The sequence below is a fragment of the Podarcis erhardii genome (genome assembly GCF_964252035.2).
Source record: "Podarcis erhardii genome assembly, chromosome: 3".
In the NCBI taxonomy this organism is placed as follows: Eukaryota; Metazoa; Chordata; class Lepidosauria; order Squamata; family Lacertidae; genus Podarcis; species Podarcis erhardii.
This window is the reverse complement of record NC_138507.1, coordinates 66,816,466-66,840,007: the sequence shown is the minus strand read 5'-3', so window position 1 is coordinate 66,840,007 and position 23,542 is coordinate 66,816,466. Positions and strand designations below refer to the sequence as shown.

Below are 23,542 nucleotides of genomic sequence, written 5' to 3'. Positions count from 1 at the left end.
AGTTGGTACTTGTTTACATCAGCAGCCCAGTATATGCTTTGGTATACTTGTACAGGCTCTAGGTTACCCCACTCATCTCAGAAGAGGTAGCAGCTCTGCTTATTCTATTCTAATGAACAACAAAGACCTTGGAAGTGAGGGGGACTTTGTGGGTGCACATCTAAGACCCTGCAAAGGGTTTGGAAGAGATGCCAATAATTGCCTGTGATTTGGAGTTGTGCATACCCTGTTTTTGTGAAAAAGTGTCCCTGAAAATGCAGCAGAAAAACATTAAGAGAGCTAGAAGATAAACATGAAACGTCTGGGTCTTGTGGGTACTGAAACATGATAGATCTTAAAGGGGAAGAGGAAGAGACATTTTCTGCAGAAAAAAAGAACACCTCCTTGGTTCTCCTAAGTCTATATTTCAATTTGTAACACACATGCTTTTCAGTGGGGAATGCAATGAAAATTTACATCACTTTCAATACATCCATATCTGACAGTGAAGCTTAGCTTATATGGTTTTTATATGAGCTTCAAGAACAGAACAGTATATGATTTTAAAGTCAATCAGTTCTTGTTTAAGCACTTGTGGATCCAGTCACCAATTTGAGGATTTAAAAATGCACACTCAGGTCATATCCACACCAGAGATTTAAAGCACATGACTTCCCCCAAAGAATCATGGGAACTGTTGTTAAGGATGCTGGGAATTGTATCTCTCTGAGGGGTAAACTACAGTTCCCAGGATTCTTTGGGGGAAGCCATGTGCTTTAAATCTCTGGTGTGGCTATGACCTCACACTCAAAACATGAATGCACAAGAAATATTCAGATCTGCATGGCCATTCAAACCACTCCATGGATATTTGTGAATATCCAAAGATGCAGGAAGGCAGCATTATGGAAATGAAAGATGTTTCACATAACATATATACACACACACACACACACACATACATATATATATATATATATATATATATATATATATATATATATATATATATATATATATGCAGGTTTTGGTGTCCTCGGGTGTCTTCCCGTGTAAAAGTTGGGGTGTCTAGGCGACGTTTCGACGAGGTCTCACTCGTCATCTTCAGGCTGGTGCTTTCGGCTTCTTGTTACTGGAACAGAGCAGGATCTCAGTGTTTGAGTTCCTATAAATACTGTAGAGGGGGTGTGGTGTATAGCCTCCAATGTTCTGGGCAGAGAGGAAGTTCCCAGGCTAGTGTGCCTTTTCTTCTTTTGTTCCTTAATTACTTGAGAGCGCCAACAGAACGCCAACAGAACGCCAACACCAATCAACCACACCAGACCCAAACCCAGACCCTCTCCACAGATGAATTACAGACACCATCCAGTAGCCAATCCATGGTGGCACCTCCGGATGCTGCACCCCCCTGCAATCCCTACACAGATCTGGCTGACACAAGCCACAAAACCACAGCTCGCCCCTATACACGAAGCCAAACCAGAGCACAACTAAGTACAGTACAGCCATCTTCTCAGGAAAACTCTTCACAAAGTTCAAGAGGTCAAGACACAAAGACTTTAACAACTAATCCACACCTAATGACCCACCTAAGTGGTACTCAGGATATCACTCAAGAAATCACTCAAGATATCTCTCAAGTAATTAAGGAACAAAAGAAGAAAAGGCACACTAGCCTGGGAACTTCCTCTCTGCCCAGAACATTGGAGGCTATACACCACACCCCCTCTACAGTATTTATAGGAACTCAAACACTGAGATCCTGCTCTGTTCCAGTAACAAGAAGCCGAAAGCACCAGCCTGAAGATGACGAGTGAGACCTCGTCGAAACGTCGCCTAGACACCCCAACTTTTACACGGGAAGACACCCGAGGACACCAAAACCTGCATTCCTGTACCCGTGAAAATCTACGAAAGCAAATATATATATATATATATATATGAGAGTCCAGTAGCACCTTAGAGACCAACTAAGTTTGTTCTTGGTATGAGCTTTTGTGTGTGGACAATTTATTTATTTTTTATATATATTTCTACTGTGTCAGACCAACTCAGCTACCTACCTGAACCTATCTCTAGATTAGGTAGAGAGTTAGGAGAAAGCACTATTAAAAGATTAATCCTGTCCTACAGAAATTTGCTTTTAAAAAGCTTCATACATTTAACTGAACTCACTTCTTAAGGCACACAAAATGCTGCTACTATTAATAGAGAGCAGGCAGTTACTGAATCAAACTACGAAAAGCAGTTTACACTGTTTCTATACAGTGGTACCTCAGGTTACATACGCTTCAGGTTACATATGCTTCAGGTTAGACTCCGCTAACCCAGAAATAGTGCTTCAGGTTAAGAACTTTGCTTCAGGTTAAGATCTTTGCTTCAGGATGAGAACAGAAATTGTGCTCCAGCGGTGCGGCGGCAGCAGGAAGCCCCATTAGCTAAAGTGGTGCTTCAGGTTAAGAACAGTTTCAGGTTAAGTACGGACATCCAGAATGAATTAAGTACTTAACCTGAGGTACCACTGTACATACATAAAACTGCTACGTTCAAAGGGCGCAGGAAAACTTGTAAGATCCAAAACTTGAAGGAAGTTCATTTTGAAAGCTATCTTGTGCACATGAACATAAACACACAATAGGCAAAAATAAAAGTATACTTGATGAGATGAACACAATGGAATGTTAGATACCCTTGTCCAGCTAGATCTCAATTTTGTTCGTTTAACCTGCACTGTTTGGCTGGCGCCATAAACAATATTTAGATATAACTTTATGCTTCCCAACAGATGCCACTTTCCATTTGATTATTTTCAGTTAAGGAAGTGCAAGAAAGATTATAAAAATCAATGAAGAACTTATGCAAGTTTACACATAAGGCAAGCAAGTCATGCTCAGTGCACATCTAGACAAATTTACAAATATCCCTTATGTTGTGGATTAGGCTGTAATCCTTACCCCACTTTCCAGTGAGTAAGTAGCATTTATGTCTGAGCAGACTCTGCATCAAAGGCTTTTGAAAAAAAGAGTACAATTACTGCGCAGAACTACAACTCAAAAATGCAGACTATGCAACTGGAACTTCATAAGATGCTTTCAGTGATACACCTGATACAATATACAATTTTGTGACTAGTTTGAGGGAAATGAGGGTGGGGTTAAGTAATTAATTTATGTCTGTAGCCATATCTGTAACTGTTATAACAAAGCAAACATATGCCTCCATTTCACCTTTGCTGTGTGGGTGGGGGGATACTGAAGACAGTTTCACCCACATACAGGATACTTAACACAAAACAACAGATGTGCAATAATCACAAATGTCCATTCATTTCCTTTATGTCAGCAAATACAAGCAGTTGCTCATTAAGAATCTCTATCTATTGGATACAAAAGGAAGTTTACACATTTCCCTGGTCATTTTGAAATAGAAGATGGAGACAATAGAAAATGTCACAGGAAGAGAGCAATCTGCTTCCCTGCAACTACCATGTCTTAGCGAAGTTATCTTTTTCCTTAAAACTGTTTTACACTGACTAAGGAAGAACAACTACAATAAAATACTAACTGCAAAAATGTAAGATCCGAACAGTTAGGAGCTGTACAATTCCGTCTTGCCTTCCTAGAACTATGTGGGGTTCCCAGAAGGTCTCCCACACAGACAATGGCAGGATTCCAGACCTGCTTAGCTTCAACAAGGTGACTGCATTGCATGTTCTCAGAGCATGGCAATAGATTTCAGCTCAGGGGTTGGAATTCTGAACTCCCCAAAAGAGCAGGTAGCTATTGGATGCTGTGGACCATAATTGGAGGCCTCCTCAGAGAGGTTTCAAGTTCCACCATGGTTGCTGATCTGCCTCGTGTCCTAAGGTCAAAAAGTGGGTGTTCCAGGGGAATGACGAGGGAGGATTAGGGGATGCTTTGGATCTGCTGAATCCATAGGCCCCTCATCCCCCAAACATGCTTATGGAATAGGCGATGGGGGGCTATGCCAGCCTTGGAGCTGGTGTGGATATTTTGCCTACCACTGGATGTTATGGGTTAAGGGGGCTGCTTGTGCATAAATGGTTGAGCTCTCAACTCATGCAATCAGTTTCTAAACTCTCCCAGTCCGCGGAGCCATGGGTGCATGGCTACCTCAATCGCTGGCAGAATCCGTCAGTGGGCGTTTCCGGAATTTGCGCCAACATAAGAGTTCCTTAACGGAAACTCTCCTTCTGGATTCTCTGCGTGACAGTTTCCTACGCGGAGTAGGCATCCCCAGCGGAGGTCCTGAAACCTCTCCGCTGTTCTCACTGGAAGTATCTTGGAGCCATCCCTCCGACTGAGATTCTGTGGGAACTCTCCCTCTCCCCCTGCTGGTTCCTTCCTCAGCATCCGAGGCTCTCCTACCCTCCTTGAGCCCTTCCACCACCTGACTCTCCGATGGCAGTTCCCTGACACCCACCTCCCCTCCAGGACCCCCCTCACCCCCGTTTCCCCCTCTTCTCTGGGTGGTGAGGCTGGGAATCCCCTGAAAGAATCCTCCTCATCTTCGGATGACTCAAAAACCGCCCTCCACCTACTACTGTCCCTTCTTCCCGAATACTCTTCCCCATCTGATTCTTCTTCCTCTTCTTGTCCTGATTCTGGGAACACCTCGAACTCCCCTTCTTCGTCAGTGGTGCCGAAGTGTTCCTCCCAGAACCTAGCCAAGGGCTGAGGCTTCTTTGGGTACCGGAGATGAAACGTTCCTACTAAAACCTCATCATCAACCGTTTCTGCCGGTACCCAGGTATTTTCGGACTCCGGTTCCCCTTCCCATGCCACTAAGTACTCCACCTGTTTACCCTTCCACCGAGAGTCGAGTATTTCTGCTACATGACTGCTGCTCTCCCTCTCTTCTACTTCCGGTGTCGCGGGAACCTCACCTTCACGTCCCAAAATTTCCCGCCCCTCCCGGTATGGTGACAATAATGACCTATGGAATACTGGATGCAGTTTCATGTTGTCTGGCAACCTGAGTCTGAAGGCCACCGGATTAACCTGTTGTATAACTTCGAAGGGTCCCAGTCGTTTCGGCCTCAATTTCTTGCATCCGCCCTTAAATGGCAACCCTTGTGTTGACAACCACACCCGGTCCCCCACCCTTATGGTCTCTCCTTCCCTTCTGCTCCTATCCGCCTGCTTCTTGTATTCTTCCTTGGCCCTATCCAAATTCATCTTGAGCTGTTGATGTATGGCTTCCATTTCTTCCACGAAATGTTCCGCTGCCGGTACGCTCCATCTTTCCCCTCCTTCCCCTGGAAAGACCCTAGGGTGACACCCGTAATTGGCCATAAATGGACTCATGCCCGTGGACACATTTTCTGCGTTATTGTAGGCGAATTCGGCCAGAGCCAATTTCTCTACCCAATCATTCTCTCTGTCATTTACATAACACCTCAGATATTGTTGCAGAATACTGTTTGCCCTTTCCGCCTGCCCATTTGTTTCTGGGTGTCTGGCAGTCGAGAAATTGACCTCTACGTGCAGTAAGCTCATGAGCTTCCTCCAGAACCTGGACGTAAATTGTTTCCCTCGGTCTGTGACCACCCTCAAGGGGGCGCCATGCAACCTAAAAATGTGTTCTATAAACAACCTGGCGGTTTCTTCCGCTGTCACCGCATGTGAGCAAGCTATAAAGTGGCACATCTTGGTTAACAGGTCTACCACTACCATTACCGCAGTCTTTCCCTTGGATTTTGGTAAATCCGTCATAAAATTGATGGAAACTGCCTCCCATGGCCGTTCGGGTGTGGGTAATGGTTCCAGTAACCCCGCCGGTGCCGCCCTCTCCCCCTTTGCTCGCTGGCAGCGGTCGCACCCCCTTACATACTCTCGTACATCTTCCCTCACCTTGGGCCACCAGAACTGCCTGGTAACTAACCACATGGTTTTGTGTTGCCCAAAGTGCCCTGCGGTGGGGCTGTCGTGTAGTTGTTTGAGTACTCTACCCCTCAATTCCCCTTCCGGTATGTACAATGCCCCTTTGTAATACAACACCCCGTTCCTTTCTTCAAACCCCCCTGTGTTCTCCCCGGCTCTCCTGAGCCCTCTGAGCTTGTCTTGGGCATATTCATCGTTCTCTGTCCCTTCTACCAGTTCCCTTTGCCCCACCAATGCTGCTCCACAAACCCAGTGGTCCTCTGGGATAATATGCCTTTCCTCGGGCGCTCCCTCCCCCTCCATATACTCTGGCTTTCGAGAGAGAGCGTCCGCCCTGACGTTCTCTGGTCCCAGTACGTAGCAAATCTCAAAATGGAATTTAGAGAACTCCTGTGCCCATCTCACTTGTCTCTGGTTCAGTACTCGGGCCGTTCTCCAATATTCCAGATTTTTGTGGTCCGTGCACACCTGGACCTTGTGCTGCGCTCCAATCAGCAGGTGTCGCCACCGCCGAAAAGCTTCATGAATGGCGAGCAGTTCCCGGTCGTACACTGTGTAGTTCCTTTCGGATTTATTCAACTTCCGCGAGAAGGCACACGGTCTCCAGTCCGACGCATCTTTTCCCGGCTGGATAAGCACCGCCCCTACCGCTCGAGCAGATGCGTCCGTCTCTACCCTCATCGGCTTCTGTAGATCTACGTGCAAGAGCTGCTCCTCCGACGCAAACGCTTTCTTTAGCTGTTCAAACGCTCGCTGCGCCTCTTCCGTCCACGCGAATTTCTTCTTACTACTGAGACAATCGGTGATGGGCGCCGTTAAGTGGGCAAAGTTTTTGATGAACTTCCGATAGAAGTTTCCAAACCCCAGGAATCTCTGCACATCCTTCCTGTTTCTCTCCTCCAGAGTTGGTCCCGCTCCAGCTCCTCCCGCTGCTCCGTCTCCAGTTGGGTTGCTCATGATCCATTTCGTCCATTTTCTTGTATTTGGTACAAGAAAAATACAATTTTTAAAACCTACCAGAATTCTAGTTTGGCATGTTTTCTAACAGGAATTTGACTGAATAATTGTGCCTAATATTGTAGCTCTACTCATAATTACAATTCAAATTAAAACCACTGAAAGATCTGTAACAACCACAGAGAAAAATCCATTTTACTCAAAACACAACTGATTTTTGATTTACTTCCACAGAAAGAAGCCAGATTTATTTATTTATTTTTTAAAAGGGCAATTTAAGGTTGGTAGTAAATGCTTTGCCACAAGCACTCTTTAACACTTCAAGCCATTTTGGGGGGCGGTGCTTTTCAGCAGCAAGCTACTGGTTTTCAAGCATATTATTAATTTAGCTATGCAGAGATGCCCATCACTTACCAAAAAAAAAAAAGGAAAAACCTATTTTTATATAAATATTTCATTTTGAGAACCCACGTGTCTGTTTTGTCCAATATATGCATTTTAATCAATGCTATACATAATTTATTGAAGCTTTTACAACTCAGTTCTAAAGTCAATAGGGGTGAGGCAACTGGTGTTGCCCCCAAAATCAACAGAAGAGAAATTTATTATTGCAGGCAACTCCCAGTTTACGCGGGCGTTACATTCTAAGGCATCCGCATTTAAGTGAAATCGCATATATTTGAAATACTATTGAAAAAGTCTGCAAACACCCTGTTCTGCCCTTGCCCTATCACTTTTTGTGGCATTTTCAGGCTACTTCCATGTTTGGCATGATGCATGTGTGTGCATTCACAGAAATATCAGAGACCCCTAAAATAGTTGCTGCCTGTACAAGTCGGTGTCTGGTATAAAGTTGTGACATCAATCGGGATGTAGATTTGAAATGAAGGAGTACTGGATATAGTGAAAGTGTGCAACTCCACTGTCCACTCACATCTGTTAGGAGTGGTCTAAGGCTCCTTAAGGCACAATGTGCGCACATGCACACGCGCATGCGTGCACACACACTCACCATCAACCCAAACATTATGGGACTCCCTACTAAGTTGTCTGTTAAACCTGAGATTACTAATTTCAAGCTCAACACATGAATTATATTTAAAGATTATATTTAGCTCTAAAGTGTGGCTGTTAAACACAGGATTCCCCCATGTCTACTGCTCTGGAATTTTGTATAAGGGGTAGTCTATAAGTAAAAGTAAATAAATAAATATGGAAAGCACAGTTCCCATCAGCCATAACCATTCTGTAATTAAAATACATTTCCTGACAAAATACAAATATTGGTTTGGATCCAGAGAAGGGCTCCTTTCATTTCTACAAGAAGTTGTGACTCAGTAGAAGCTGCTACTCATGTATGGGGGGAAAGAAGCTGAGTTTTTACCAATTCCCTCTTCCTCAGCAGTCCCCAGCACCACCTCCCATGCTCTTACAAAGGGTCCTTCAATCTTCTGGAGAAGATTTTCAGAGATTTGCAAGGGAATCAGCAAAAACGACTTCCTTGTCCCTTTCTGAGGTCCAGCGCCGAGGGCCTTCTGGCGGTTCCCTCGCTGCGAGAAGCCAAGTTTCAGGGAACCAGGCAGAGGGCCTTCTCGGAAGTGGCGCCCGCCCTGTGGAACACCCTCCCACCAGATGTCAAAGAGAAAAATAACTACCAAACTTTTAGAAGACATCTAAATGCAGCCCTGTTTAGGGAAGCTTTTAATGTTTAATAGGTTATTGTATTTTAATGTTTTGTTGGAAGCCACCCAGAGTGGCTGGGGGGACCCAGCCAGATGGGCGGGGTATAAATAATAAATTGCTATTATTATTATTTCTGTGAGCTGAACTTTGCTCATGTGAACTGCGGACCCATAATGCTTAAGGGTACGCAGCAGCAACCTTAGATGGTAAAGTAAAATACTGTCAAATAATTAGCATAAAAACAACAAGTTGTAAATTTATTTAATTTACACCACACAGTAGTAAAATAAAGTGGTTGGAGAGATGTGGATATTATTAAGTGTATTATTTCTGCAGAACTCCAAGCTAAAAGGTTTCAGAACTTCCTTGAAATGTGTGATTAATTACAATTATAATCCTTCTCATCCAAAGGATAGTACGACTGCACTAATTCTCACTAGATGTAAGTTATGGAAGGCATTAATTTAACTGCTGCGCCACCAAAAATCTGGGAATGAAAATGCTTATAAGTAAAGCTGTAAACATAGTTGAATTCTCACTTTCATTATTAAAACCATTATGACAGACTTAAAAAGAACCCGCAACGCCATCATATATTTTAGTTCTCAACACATTTTTAAGGCATGAGAAGGCCTAATGGCAAATAAGTTACAGCCAGGGTTCGAAATTAGCAGGGTGCCAGACACATTTTGCACCTAAAGATTCTCCATTTGTGAAAAGTCCAAAAGTCTGGGTGCCATTTTTTTTGCACCTGGATGACACTCAAGAATTACTGAAATGAATGTGCTTTGAAGCCTTGAAGTATATGTTAAGGATAGACAATATGATAAGGAATTTAACAATAAAGAGTACAGTGTTTTGAAAACTGAAGTATGATACCAATATTTTTATTATAAACACCAAATTAAACATGTATTAACAATTTCTGGGGGGAAATGTGTCTCTAATGTAAATTGCATATTAATTCATGCTTATCAAAATAATAAATAAAAAGTGATGACCCCCCCACACACAAATGGTGGCTAGACGTTCTGTTTTGGCGCCTACAACCCAGATCCCAGGAGCCACTTGGCTCCTAGCTTCTCTGTCCCAGTTTCTAACACTGGTTACAGCTTCTGCTGAAGAACAGGTTCCAACTGTAAGAACAGCTAATAAGAGGGAAAGAGGCAATTTATGCCCATATGTCTTCCACTGGAATAGCTGTAAGAAGGTCATATGAAGGACAGATTAAGATGGAATGTAGGTGCTCCCCTAGAAATGCTGCTATACAGTGGTACCTCGGGTTACAGACACTTCAGGTTACAGATGCTTCAGGTTACAGACTCCGCTAACCCAGAAATAGTACCTTGGGTTAAGAACTTTGCTTCAGGATGAGAACAGAAATAGTGTGGTGGCGGTGCGGCAGAAGCGTGAGGCCCCATTAGCTAAAGTGGTGCTTCAGGTTAAGAACAGTTTCAGGTTAAGAACAGACCTCCGGAACAAATTAAGTTCTAAATCAGAGGTACCACTGTAATCCATGAGAGGATTATACATCTACCATCACAACTACACTTTGGCCTGGTTTGGAAGTGACACCAAACCATGGTTTAACTCACTGCTATGGATATGAGCAGCAGCAAGTCTCAGCAGTTCTAAGGATCCTGGAAGCGTCTACCTTTAAACTTAAGTTTCTCATTATGTCCAAGCTGGAGGAACTCTGGTAAAAACTATGCTTTGTTAAAAAGCCAGAAGCTCAAGCCACTGATCCTGGCTTATTTCACAGCTGTGCTGAAATAGGAGTACATGAAGCACATAATACTAAACCATGGCTTAGATTTATATCTGAAAAAGGACCACTCTATTCAGGGGAAGGAGCTTCTACAAATTTATTTCTGAGCAAACGTGTAGAACAATGGGCTTTGAATAATGGGGTAGTAGGACAAATCTGGCAATGGCAACATTGTCTTCTTGTAGGAAAAAGTGAGCTTTGACAGAAAAACATGTGAGAGCAAGATCTAGGGGTTCTGATATAAAACTATTTGGCAATTGGCATTGACATCTCAAGCTCCTTGACAACTGTGAACCTAACAGAACACAGTTTGAAGATACCTATACAAATGGTGTGTGATATCCTACCAACTAAACAAGATATATAATTTGGTTACAGATGCTTGTTGAAGACATGGGGAACATGGTGCCAACTTAATTCATCTCTTCCAACAATGCAAAAGCATTAAGAAATTTTTGAACATAATCTGGTTCCAATTATAGAATTAAAGATCCCAGAAGACCCTTTGATGAACTATTTGGAGAGGATTGTCAAAAATAAGATATTGAAATACCTTATTAAAATCAGCAGTAATGTATATAGTCCATTGTGGGAGCTATGTATGCTATGTTTTTTTAGCTTTTTTAGTTGGAGAGGCAGAAGAGAGATCTGGAGCTAATGGCAGATCACTATATTTCCAACCCATTAAAACAAAAGAGGTTTCCCCCTTCCTTAATTAGGCAAATCCTCTAATATGCAGTTACTTACCCCATATGGATTTGCATGCATATGTGCAGGTTAAGTCAGTTTGTGGCTCATGGGATTTAATACCGAGGAGAAGGGGGACTCTTGTAAATATGAATATGAATTTGATTTGTCCCTGAGCCACAGTGTTTGTCACTTGGCTCTGACTGATTCTAGTACAAAAAAAAAAGTAGATCCAAAGCCTGAACATGCCCAACCTAATGCATTGAGATGGTTATTTCCTGCATTTAGCTGTTTCCTAGGGCCACAATATCTACAGGAAGCATCAGTACTTGAACTAGGATCCCAAGAGTGATGTAGATATAGAGGTCCTCATTAGTCACAAAGGGCTGCCTTTAAAAGAAAGGCTTCACATGCGTTTTGAACCCCATATACCACATTGCCAAAATAACATAGTTTCTTTCAAAGGCAGCAACTTTTAAGAAACAAGACTCTAGTGTGTCCCCCCCCCCCCCAGTCTTCCAAGTCACTTTTCAAGGTAAGGCCCTGGATAAAGAAAAAACATTTTTAGTAGAACACTAAAAGGTGTGTTCATATACTTGGAGTGGAAACTTTGTGCATCCAGCTGCAATTGATTTCCTGCATGGCAAAATACTGCAGGCATTTTACTAGATGGGAACATTACAAAGGCTTCCTACACATCACTAGGTTTTCAAACCAGGAAGGTATTCCCACATGGCCATTCCTTTGTCAGAATAAACAGCCTCTACTGATCTTTCACTGTATATGGTTTGCTTCTTCCCAAACCATAAAAAGGTGGTTCAAAACACCCAATGACATGAAATATTCTTCTCTTTTGAAGGAAACAGTAAATTACAGTATTTAGGTATTTCTTCTTTCCTCTCACCAGAAAGCTATACAACACCTAGCAACAACACATCCTTTCATACTTCTTTAAAAAAAAAGACCTAGCCAAAACCATCAACGCTACAGCAAAAGCAAACCATGGGAGAATTTCAATGAAACACACTATTAAGACTTTCTGGAATATTTATACTTCTAATCTCATACATGGGGGGAAAACTCTCTGTACATGTATATAGTGAAGAAGGACAATTCTCCAGGAAAGAAAGAGAGCATACGGTGAACCCAGCACCAATGGTGCCCATGCCTCTGGGAAGTACACAAGCAAGTTATCTATGCACAGTCCTTCTTCCTTTTTTGCAATAAGCAGGAAAACTTTCTGAGACCTTTAGAAATTCCCTTCTCCAAGGTGCCTCCTTGAATGGAATGGGCCATCTGTGCCTCAGCTTTTCTCTATGAGCTTTGCTACCAGTGAGAATGTAGCATACTCACTCACAGTATTTAATTCACATTTACAATTTGGAATTTATAGCTATATACTTTCACAAAAGGCATTAGTCAATCTGAAAGCACAGGAACTGGCAGTGTGTATTATCTGGGAGCTGAAGATCAATACTAGAATTTAAAGTGGAAGAGAAGCCCAATACCAGTGTCTAGATGTCTTTTTTTAAAAAAAGAACTTATAAACAAAAAATAAATTTAAACACAAGAGACAGAGCTGTTTAAAATATAAGTTGGCAAATGGTTATCTGGTAACGTCCAAGTAGTCAATGCAGAACTTTTGGCATCTCATGCTTCACTCGCAGAGAACCAGAAATGTGAAAAAATAAATTCTACTGTCAAACATGTGACAATTCAAATCTTTTATTTCTTGGCTGCTAGCAATCATGTTACTTCCTAAAGAAAAGGGTGTTCAAAAGGTTCAGCAGCCCAGTTCCCAAGCTGACTCAGAGTTAAAGGCCCCACTGAAAAGAACGGGGCTTACAACAGTGGGATGTGTTCATGACGCCAACAGCAAGTTCAAGTTGAAACACAAGGCAGAGTTCACACTAACGCATCCTCAATCAAGGGCATATGTTGCACTCCTCCTATTGTGGCAATGAGGGCCAAAACTGTGGACTGTACATTTCATGTTTGCCAAAAGGAATGTACATTTTTTAAAAACTTCATCAGAAGTCATTCAATCCCAGACTGCCATAATTTCCTCCCTTCATGACCTAAAAAGTAATCAAGCCAAGACCTCCCAAAAAACCATCATATGTTTTCTGAATCCTAGCCAATTTACAATATCTTCCTGAATCCGAAACCTCTCCTAACAGATGTGATGTCAGTGTATCAAATCAGCATTCCAATCTAGCTTCTGGCTATAGTATACCAATATAAAACTGTTTCAACATTTGGTTTCGATTGAACAATTGAAGCAAGCCTGTAATGAGCTCTGAAGTACAACATCGTCTCCCCGTTTACCAATAAAATATGCATTCACTGAAGCTTTTGTCATGAATTAAAATTGGCAAAAAGGGACACATCCAAAAGATACAACTACATTCATTTGCAATAAGAATTACTTGAAAACGGCAGCTATTAATGGTATAGCTATCAACGGTTTCCATTAATGACTTTTTCCCTGCAGCAAGCCAGAGAAGCATGGCTCAAAAGGCAAAGTATATTGCTTTTGCTTACAACGGGACACTAGGATTTCCCAGGTTAGGGGTGGGCAGAAGCGCTTTGTGGTGATTCTACCTATCTTGAGTGGTCATTTCCAGAGGGTGATGCTTGGGGAGTGCTCTTTGGCCCCATGGAACCTTCAATGTAGGGTTCCTCAGCATTCAATTTTATCCCTCATGTTATTTAACATCTACATGAAACCTCTGAGTTCATCCAGAGTTTTGGAGTCCATGGTCAGCAATTTGTTGAGGACACACAGCTCTACTTCTCCTTTACATATGCAGGTGTTGAAGTGGATGTGCTGGACCATTGTCTTGCCTCAGTAATGGACTGGATGAGAGCCAATGAACTGAAGCTCAATCCTCCACCTTAGGGTAGTTCCCTAAACCAAATGGATGGGAGGTTGCCTGCTTTGATGGGGTTACACTCCCTCTGAAGGAGCGGGTGGTGCACAGCTTGAAGGCACTTCTGGATCCATTGCTGTTACTTGAAGCTCAGGTGGCTCCTTGGTGGCACAGAGTGCTTTCCATTAGCTTTGGCTGGTGGCCCAGTTGCGCCCCTATCTGGATAGGGATAGCATAACTTCTGTTGTCTATCCTCTGGTAACCTCTAGGTTAGATTACTGCAATGCATTGTATGTGGGGGCTGCCTCTGAAGATGGTTCAGAAACTTCAGCTGGTGCAGAATTCAGTGGCCAGGTTGCGATGATTTGAGCATGTGGTGGCAATCCTGGCCCAAATGCACTGGCTGCCAATTAGTTTCTGGGCCCAATTCAAAGTGCTGCGTTTGATCTATAAAGCCTCAACCTGCTCACAGCTGTAGTACTCCAAGGACTACAACTCTCCATATGAACCACCTCAAGACCCTGTGATCATCATCCAACACTCTTCTACGTGTGCCTCCTCCATGAGAGGTCTGGAGGGCAGCAACATGAGAGCAGGCTTTTCTGTGCTGGTTCTCCACTTGTGGAAGGCTTTCTTCATTACATATATTTAGGCACCAGGCAGAAAATGTCCTCCGTTGGACCTAGTGGCCGCTTGAGTTTGGACTCACTATAAAAGTCAGCTTCATAGGTCATGATTCCACAAAAACCATAATTCCCTTGCCCAATTCCAATTTTGGAAAGCATTCAGGAAACTTCCACAAGGCCCAATAAAACTTAGCAGGTTGCACATACTGAAAACCACTTCTGCATGTAGGGAGATGTCATGCATTTTTAGTTTTATTTAGAACTTTCAGGTCAGCGCTTCTCAGATAAAAGCAGGGTTCCTCCATGCTAAGCAAAAGAAAATAGTAAAGCCAACTTTCTTCCAGCAGTGTCTGGCTGAGATTCTCTGGAAGCATCATTAAAATAAACAGAACCATGTGCAACAGCCATGTATTAAATTACTTTATATATATGTCTTGTTGACTTCAAAGCAGTCTGCACAACAGAAAAATACAATTATGAGTGTAAAGATGCTAGCAATATTGACAGAGAACCAACCTATCCATCTCAGAACCTGCATTTTTCATATGCCTTCAAAGGTAAGTGATCAGAATTAAACTTTTAACTTAATAGTTCTAAAATACTATATGATTCTCCTGAAGATTTAAAGTTAATCTCCTGCCTGAAGTCAGAGGCTTCAAATGGATATGGCAGGCCTGCAACCTATGTGAGGGTTATGTTCTGGGGATGGCACCTGAAGCCAAAATTGTATACAGTCAAAACCCATTGGGCTCAATGGAGAGTGGGATTTCCAAAGTCATTTTTTCTGAGACCCTGCCCCCTTTTTAAATTTTTTTTATTGCCATACACATCAAGTTAAATGCACATAAGTTATGGGCTTACTTAGGGTTGCCATATGTCCAGAATTTCCCGGACATATCTGGAATACTGCAGTTGGAAGCAGAAGTTGTAAAAATGACCAGGAAAATCTGGACAGATGACAACCCATGCTGCCAATGTCATTTTTGGTGAATTTTCTTAGCGATAGTTCAAAAAACTTCTCTCTTTTTTGTGAATTTGCAACTTTTCTCTCTGGATTTTCACTGTTTGAAATATGGCAACCCTAGCTTACTGCATACACATTCAGAAAAGGTGCATGGCATAGCCTTCCAAGGACTATACCACCAAAATCTGAATTGTGGAATCACTTGTGCGTGACTATTCCATCACATAAATAGCAATAACAAAACAAATTCCTTCCAGTAGCACCTTAAAGACCAACTAAGTCAGTTCTTGGTATGAGCTTTCGTGTGCATGCACACTTCTTCAGATACACATGCACACGAAAGCTCATACCAAGAACTGACTTAGTTGGTCTTTAAGGTGCTACTGGAAGGAATTTGTTTTGTTTTGACTATGGCAGACCAACACGGCTACCTATCTATAAATAGCAATGTACAGTAAACTAACACATCTGAAGAAGGTAAACTAGACTTGTTTCCTAGTATGCTACTTTTGCAAGGAATATTCATTCGTATATTCCCAATCATACTCCAATGTGACATCAATCCAGATGGATTGTACGGTTTTCCTTTTCCGACTGTATCAAGATCAGGCCACAGGGACAATACACATAACCACGTTTTAGGGTTATAATTGGCTTATCGTGCTTCTTTGGTGAATTATGATTAAAGGAGCCATCCTATCGTTAAATCAGCATTCATGCTTAAGGTAGTGCTACATGACAGCTGCCTCACTGCCTTCACATTTCAAATCTCAGCTGGCAACAAGGGAGTTACTCAAAATAAACTCAGACTGTGGTTGTATGAATTGGCTCCTAAAATTAAGACAAAGATTAAATTTTCCATGCAGACTTCCAGCTTTCAAAATCTGTTTAGACATCCATAAGAACAAATATTTGTGCTATGTGTAGATGCTGGTATAGTATATGAATATATATAATTCACACACAGAAAGACACATACAATGTAAAAAATATTCTAGTACTTCTTTACCAGTCAAGCTAACTGAACATATGGTGCCGTATTAATTTAGGACTACTGGGTGTCAGGAAAAAAAATTAAAATGTAAATTGTAAAGTTTAAAGGCAGCCCTATACTTTGTCTTTCCAAACACAATTACTTATATATCCCATAGCTGCTATTTCCAGATTTAGCTTTACTACAAGCAAACAGGATTCCATTATAAATTTAGCTAGAGGCCAGGACCACAAGCAGTTGTGGAAATTTGAACCACAAGCCTTAATCAGTAAAGGCTGTTCGCTCTGAAAAAGGAAGGAAGGCATTAGATGAAGACTTCTTCTAACACTGCTATTTTATTCTAAAATGTTATATTTTCAATTATTATTTTGATCACATTTATAAATATATATTTCTATTTATTATTATTATAAAAACTGAGCAAAACAGCATTCATGGGAAGAGCTGAGTAGAGCAGCTAGGTCTCTATTGCTACTGAAAGACATCAGTTTGAATCTTAACTTCCACTAATGGAACAGTGTTCATAGCTGAGGAATGGGGCTTTCCTGCTTCCAATTCCAATTCCCCTCTGCAGTGCCTTGTGTTTTCACCAAAAAATAATCCTGGGATTGGGACAGTGCTGGGAATGGAATGGAAGCTGCAGGCAGAGGGATAACTGTGAGTAGTCAATGGAAAAGCAACTAACACTCCAATCCTTTGCAAATATTAAGTTGAGTTGCTGTCCGTCTGTCTCAGGAAAAAATGGAGGACTGCACCTTTGAGGGTAAAGTCAAACTGTTGGAGAGTCACAGTGCCTGTGGTTGGCTGTCGAGTCCAACATGGGAGAGACATGTTTTGTTGCAGCTGAGGCAGATGAAGGTGTCCGGTTGTGCTGATGCAGGTGTACCACGGCATTTCTTCTTTCTGGCATTTCTTCTTTAGCACTGTCCTTCTTTGGGATTGGGATGTAGACTGATCTTCTCCAGTCCTCTGGCCACTGCTGAGTTTTCCAAACTTGCTGGCATATTGAGTGTAGCACCTTAACAGCATCATCTTTTAAAATTTTAAATAGTTCAGCTGGAATACCATCACTTCCACTGGCCTTGTTATTTGCAGTGCTTTCTAAGGCCCATTTGACTTCACTCTCCAGGATGTCTGGCTCAAGGTCAGCAACCACACTACCTGGGGTGTACGAGACATCCATATCTTTCTGGTATAATTCCTCTGTGTATTCTTGCCACCTCTTCTTGATGTCTTCTGCTTCTGTTAGGTCCTTACCACTTTTGTCCTTTATTATGGTAATCTTTGAACAAAATGTTCCTTTCATATCTCCAATTTTCTTGAACAGATCTCTGGTTCTTCCCATTCTTTCAACTATACTTTTTGTTAAATGGCACAATAGAAATGCTGTAAATAATACCTCTGGCACCTCTGGTTACAAACTTAATTCATTCCGGTACCACTTTAGCTAATGTGGCCTTCTGCTGCCGCTGCGCCGCCGGCACACAATTTCTGTTCTCATCCTGAGGTAAAGTTCTTAACCCAAGGTACTACCTCCGGGTTAGCGGAGTCTGTAACCTGAAGTGTTTGTAACCTAAGGTACCACTGCATTCAAAATGAGCTGAAACCCAGGAATGAGGGTTTATTGGTCTCCAGTTCCACATTTTATAACTTGTGCTTCACAGATAGGATTATTTACTATGCAATCCTGTACATGTCTATTTGGAAGTAAACTCCATTGAACTTAATGGGGCTTACTCCCAGGTTAGTGAGTTTAGAATTACAGCTTTAGCCTCCAACAAAAGCACCTCAGCCAACTAAACTGAAATCTGTTGGCATCACTCCATCATCACCTCAATTCTTTAGTCTTTCCAGCTTCTGACTGTAGGGCTTAGAGTTTAAATTTTTTTCTACAAATGTATGTATACTTTGTCATCTCATTTGTATCTATATGACTGTGTTAAGTGCCTCAACTGTCATCCAACAGACATTCTGATTGTGCTGTTTGTATACAAGACCATCACTAGGAATTATTTATACCATTTTTGCTATGAGGAGTGAGTGGGAAGAGACAATGTTATCCATTGGCTACAGTCAGTAGCCTGAGAGATTTAGATTATAATCACACCTTTGCTATGAGCTCACTAGGAGATAGCATGAAAAGTATCATGTGTCACACAATAGCCTTGAATGTTAATGCTAGGAAACCGGATAAAAAAGCAAGTCATGCCTCTGACATAATCCAAAGGGTAAATGACTTTTGTTCTATGTGATTCAGAAAAATATTTTTAGAAAAACGCAACTTAAAAGGACATATCTAACACTTGACAATTAATACCATTTTTCCAAATTGCTCATCATCTTCTAGGTACCACTTAGCAGAATAGAATTTTTTCAGATAAAAACAAGCCATATAAGTTAATCCAGTTCAGATATCAAAGCCAAACCATTATTGTTCATCATAAAGAAACTTTGTACCTGTGTACTCTCCTCCTCCCAACTTTCCCCTGTACACTCCAATTCTGTCTGTCATTTCCTGATTCACATAACTATAGTTTGCTGTTGTGTCCGAAACAAGCAAACTATGGTTACTGCAGACCTCAGTGGAACTCTAAATCATAATTGGAATCCCAGATCAAGCTGTACTTTGCTGCTGTATCTTATTTTCAGTTTGGTATGGGCAACCTGTAGCCCTCCAGGTGTTTCTAGACTACGATTATGAGCCAACACTGAGATAGTGGTTTGTCTAAGGATGCAGAATGAGTTCATAAGGTGACATTTGTACCAAAGGTCAACCACCTTCCTGCTTGCCCACTTAAATACTGAACTGCACTTGCTCAGCACAGTAGCACATCATCTCCACACTAAGATGCATAGCCGTCATGCATGTAGGCACCATGTATCACACAATGCCTTGCATGTACCAGCCCTCCTATAAGCATTCACCAGAAGGACAAAAGGTGGGTGTGTTCATGACTCCCATTTTCCATGCGTCAGCATGGCATCCCAAACCACCTGTAGCTCTATATGAGACAGAATAGCACTGACATCTACATGTATCACAGTTCTGTGAGAATGAGAGAGGTAAAACTTGTAAAGTGTACCAAGTTTCAGGAACTGCTATATAAAACTATCAGTGTTGAAATGCAGCACAAGTCAAGGGAAGACAGAACCAATGGTCTTACTTTGCTCTCTTGGTATAACTCTTCCTAAGAATTGACTTCACTAAAAACACAATAGCTTTGATCCAATGCAATGCAAAGTAAGCATCTTATTAGTGCAAGGATGTCCACTTCTGCGGAGGATTTTATTGCCTCTCCACCCCCCATGCACCCTTCAAATCTGTTTTGGGCTTCCCCTTTAACTTCCAGAGCAGATTTAGGGAGGGAGAAGATGGGGGGGGGGAATCCTGTTGCACAAGAAGTTACCCTTGCACTGATGGGATGCTTACTTAGCACTGCATTGATACATGTCAAAATCTCTCTTTTTAAAAAAACCTCTCCTCTCCTAGCTCCCACTGAGCATATCATCCCCACTGCAGTTTGAAACTCAGAAATTCAACATAATCTGCTTTTCTCATCTGTGAAGCTCTAGGACAAAAAAAAAAAAAAAAAAGCTATTTCGATTCCGCATCTTCATTTAATGTTTAAAAGCTCAAGAGCTTGTCTCATTAAAAAGTTTGCAATCCTAGTGAACACATGACCTAGTACAAACTGAACCAAGAGAGCCAGTTGTGAAGGTGGAAGATCTAGTTAAATAAACTAGTGACTGATAAACCACTTCATTAACTTTCCGTACTTTTTCAGATGAGCAATAACACCAAGTTTAGATGCAGTTTTAGAGCAACAACAAATATCGCAACCAAGATGTCACTTTTATGGAGTCAAAGATGTTACAAAGATGACTACAGTGGTACCTCAGGTTAAGTACTTAATTCGTTCCTGAGGTCTGTTCTTAACCTGAAACTGTTCTTAACCTGAAGCACCACTTTAGCTAATGGGGCCTCCTACTGCCACCGCACCGCTGGAGCACGATTTCTGTTCTCATCCTGAAGCAAAGTTCTTAACCTGAAGCACTATTTCTGGGTTAGCGGAGTCCGTAACCTGAAGCGTATGTAACCTGAGGTACCACTGTATTTGTAATATGCTACTGAATAGGATTCCTACGTGATTTCGTCATCAAAAGAAAGCGCCCTCCCAAATTAACTGTCCATAGCTCACATCACATAGCAAGTCCTATGAAAAAGTATATGAGTTCTGTATAGAACACATACCACATAAAACAGATTTTTAAGAAAAAGGAAAAACAGGAGCAATTGTTAAAAGAGGAAGAAAACAGCTTATGCAGTCTAGACAAATTAATGGGTGTTGTTCATCAGAAGATATAATAACCAACTGAGTGGAGTTTATTCTAACAATCCTCTAGTGTGTATGGAGAAATCCCTTAACTAGAAGTGAAACACTTTTATTGAGAAGTTTCCACTGGCTGCATGCTTAACAGAAAGAAATCAGAGAATCTGTCTACATGCCACTTGGAATAGCAGTTACTTTGAAGAAGAGGGCTAGCATTGTTTTAAGTAGCAGCAAGTCTTTCTCCTCAGATGTCAGAAATCCAACAAAAATGCAAACCACCAGGTATTTATTCCCCCATGCCACCTGAGCATATACCCATATATTTTAAAAAGGCTCGTTCCAATAAGAACAAAGAGAAAGGGAGGTGTTATCAAAAATAAAACATTTGCCCAGCGATCTGACTCTACAAACATCCAGTGTTCTTTCTCTTCGCAGCTACTTCATATGGAACATTCAACATACAGATGTGTCTGGGTGAGATGTGCACAGCCATGTAAGCAGTCATAGGTCAGGAATGCACACCTGTCTATCTAGCCATGCATGCTCACTTCAGACACCCAGTAGAGCTAAGTGTAAGCTTCACAATGGATGGATACAAGACGGACAAAAACCAAACAAACCCCACATTATTCAGAACATAACTGTATACACAAGCTACCTCTAGTGCCAGAGATGCAGGTTTAAAATAAATTTACACACACAGCCCAATGCCAATGCAATTCCATGCAGGGAAAATATGTATGCTGTAATGGGAGAGCAGCTCTCTCTCTCTCTCTCTCTCACACACACACACACACACACAGTTACAAGAGCTTTAAAAACACTCCTTCTTTGCTGCTGTACAGTGTCTGTTGCCAAGTCTTTTCAGGTAACAACAGATAAGGATACTATGGGCACTTTCTGAACTACCCCAGCTTTTTGTTTCTGCCTGCAACCTGAGAGCACTTTACATGGGCGTGTGCAGATTGACTTTTACCGTTCACCTCTTTAGCGGGATGTACTGTTTCCAAGCTGATAGGCCACAGGGTTCCTGGGAACCAAAAGGAAGGAATGATGCTGTTGCTGTCGGGGGAAAGAGAAGAGAGAAGAGGGTGGAAGGAACGGAGGCTTCTACAGTAGAGAAAAGCCCAGGAGAGAAGGGGGAACCTCAGGTATATACAGAAAGAGGGGCTTCCCCAGTCGCCCCCCCCCATCAGCTATACTCTTCAAGTAAATCCATGTTCGGCCCCCTTCTCCAACAGAGCCCCCCTCCAGGCCCTCCTCGCCTTTCAAAGCAGCCGAGGGAACAATACAGAGTCTCCGCAAGTCAGGAAACAATGGGGCGATCATGATATAGCATACCTCGCGCGCAGGGCATTTAACCAAAAAGAGAGGGGTGGGCGAACGAGGGAGAATCAGGTGGCGCCAGAAGATCCGCGCGCGACCTTCCACTGCTACCCCCCCCCCCGGTCGGTGGTTTCGGCGATAAAGAGATTTAAAGGGAAGGAGGCAGGGAGCCCGAAGAAGAAGGAAAGCTCGCCAGACACTCTCGCCCACTCCGAGAAGTCCGGGGCGTGGAGAGGGGAGCGAAACAAAGCGGCGGCTCTTACTGGAGTAGCGGGCGGCAGCTCCGAGCAGGCGCGAGGGTCGCCCCGACTCTGCCGCTTGGGAGCCCGGCTAGCCGAGGCTGCTAAATCCAGGCGCAGCAGGAGGGAAAGCGGCTCCCGCTCCTTAATTCATTCGGAGGCGCCGAGCGGCTCGTCCCACCTCAGCGCGCTGCTCCGGCGACTGCTGAGGAACCCGAGTGGGCGCGCTTTAGAGGCGGGCGGCAGTAACTGCAGCAGCAGTAGCCGCCTCAGCCTCCTTTCCTCCCCGACTGCCTCCTCCCTCTCTCGCGTAGGAAGCAAGCCGGAGTTCCTCGCGAGGCCGCTAGGAAAACTCTCTCCGGCGTCCCTGCGGCGCTCGCCTTCGAGGGCTCGGCCCCTCCTCGCGGAGGGAGGCCTGGCTTCTCCTGGGGCTGCAGCTGGAGTTTCCCTCGAGGGAGGAGGGAGGGCGCGGAGTTCACCACTTGGCTGTGGAGCGAAGCCAACGAGGAGAGGGAAGCACAGGCTCCGCAGAAATTAAAACAAAAGCAAAACCGCCACTGTTAATACGCGCAGCGAGCCCTTGTTTTAGACCGACAACTTTTGCTTCCATATTTCTTTCCAGAGGCATTTCTTTTCTTTAAACATCCACCCCCAACCCAGACACACTAGCGTTTCAGTCCTCCCATTGAACGCAATGTAACTCGCTTCCGGAATTACGCTGTTAGCCTTTGCCCGTCTCAGCAGCTCTTTTTCAAGTAAAGTTGTTAGTTTTTCTCCCCACTTACTCATTAGGGTTTCTCCGTGTAACAGCCAGAAATTATTCAACAGGTGTAGTTTCCCAGCCAGGTGGATGGAGAAACTAGACCAGCTGAATAATTTCTGGCTGGTAAGCGGATGCTGAAGAGCACTGCCCAAAGATAAATCCCAATCGTTTTTTATAAGGGCAAAATCCTGCTATCCCATCTATTTATTCAGGGGTGGGAAGTTTGGCCAGAGGGCAAGATTCTCTTCTGGACAACTTTCTGGAGGGCCACATCCCAGGTGGTGGCAGAGCAATGAATATAAGTCTTACCTTCATTTATTATTTTGATTTATGAAAGTATATATACCACCCTGTTGTAATACAAACAGAATTGCCTAGAGTCTTGGATGTTTTAATAAAAAGCTTATGATGAGGATATGGTTAACATATGAGCACACATTTTAAATCTA

At 42.7% G+C, this 23,542-nt stretch overlaps 1 protein-coding gene and 1 long non-coding RNA gene across 4 annotated transcripts in view; one reads left to right on the top strand and one right to left on the bottom strand.

Moving 5' to 3' along the window:
* LOC309337678 overlaps window positions 1-9,893 on the top strand; it is a 200,759-nt gene extending 190,866 nt beyond the window's left edge. The window contains exon 7 of the long non-coding RNA XR_014154474.1: window positions 9,821-9,893. This is a non-coding gene — a long non-coding RNA (uncharacterized lncRNA). The remainder of the gene's footprint in view (window positions 1-9,820) is intronic.
* The window catches only part of PLEKHG1 (pleckstrin homology and RhoGEF domain containing G1), a 109,241-nt gene extending 86,627 nt beyond the window's left edge, over window positions 1-22,614 (bottom strand). The window contains exon 1 of one of the 3 annotated variants that reach the window (XM_081854303.1): window positions 22,355-22,614. Coding sequence is in view for 1 of the 3 variants with exons in the window: in XM_081854301.1 (XP_081710427.1) it covers window positions 22,107-22,122 (16 nt within the window). In the remaining 2 variants the exon portion in view is untranslated. Of the gene's footprint in view, window positions 1-21,748; window positions 21,768-22,106; window positions 22,126-22,354 lie in introns of those variants that run through there. The other 2 variants (XM_081854301.1, XM_081854304.1) reach the window with 2 other exon arrangements.
* Between the last annotated feature and the right edge of the window lie 928 nt (window positions 22,615-23,542).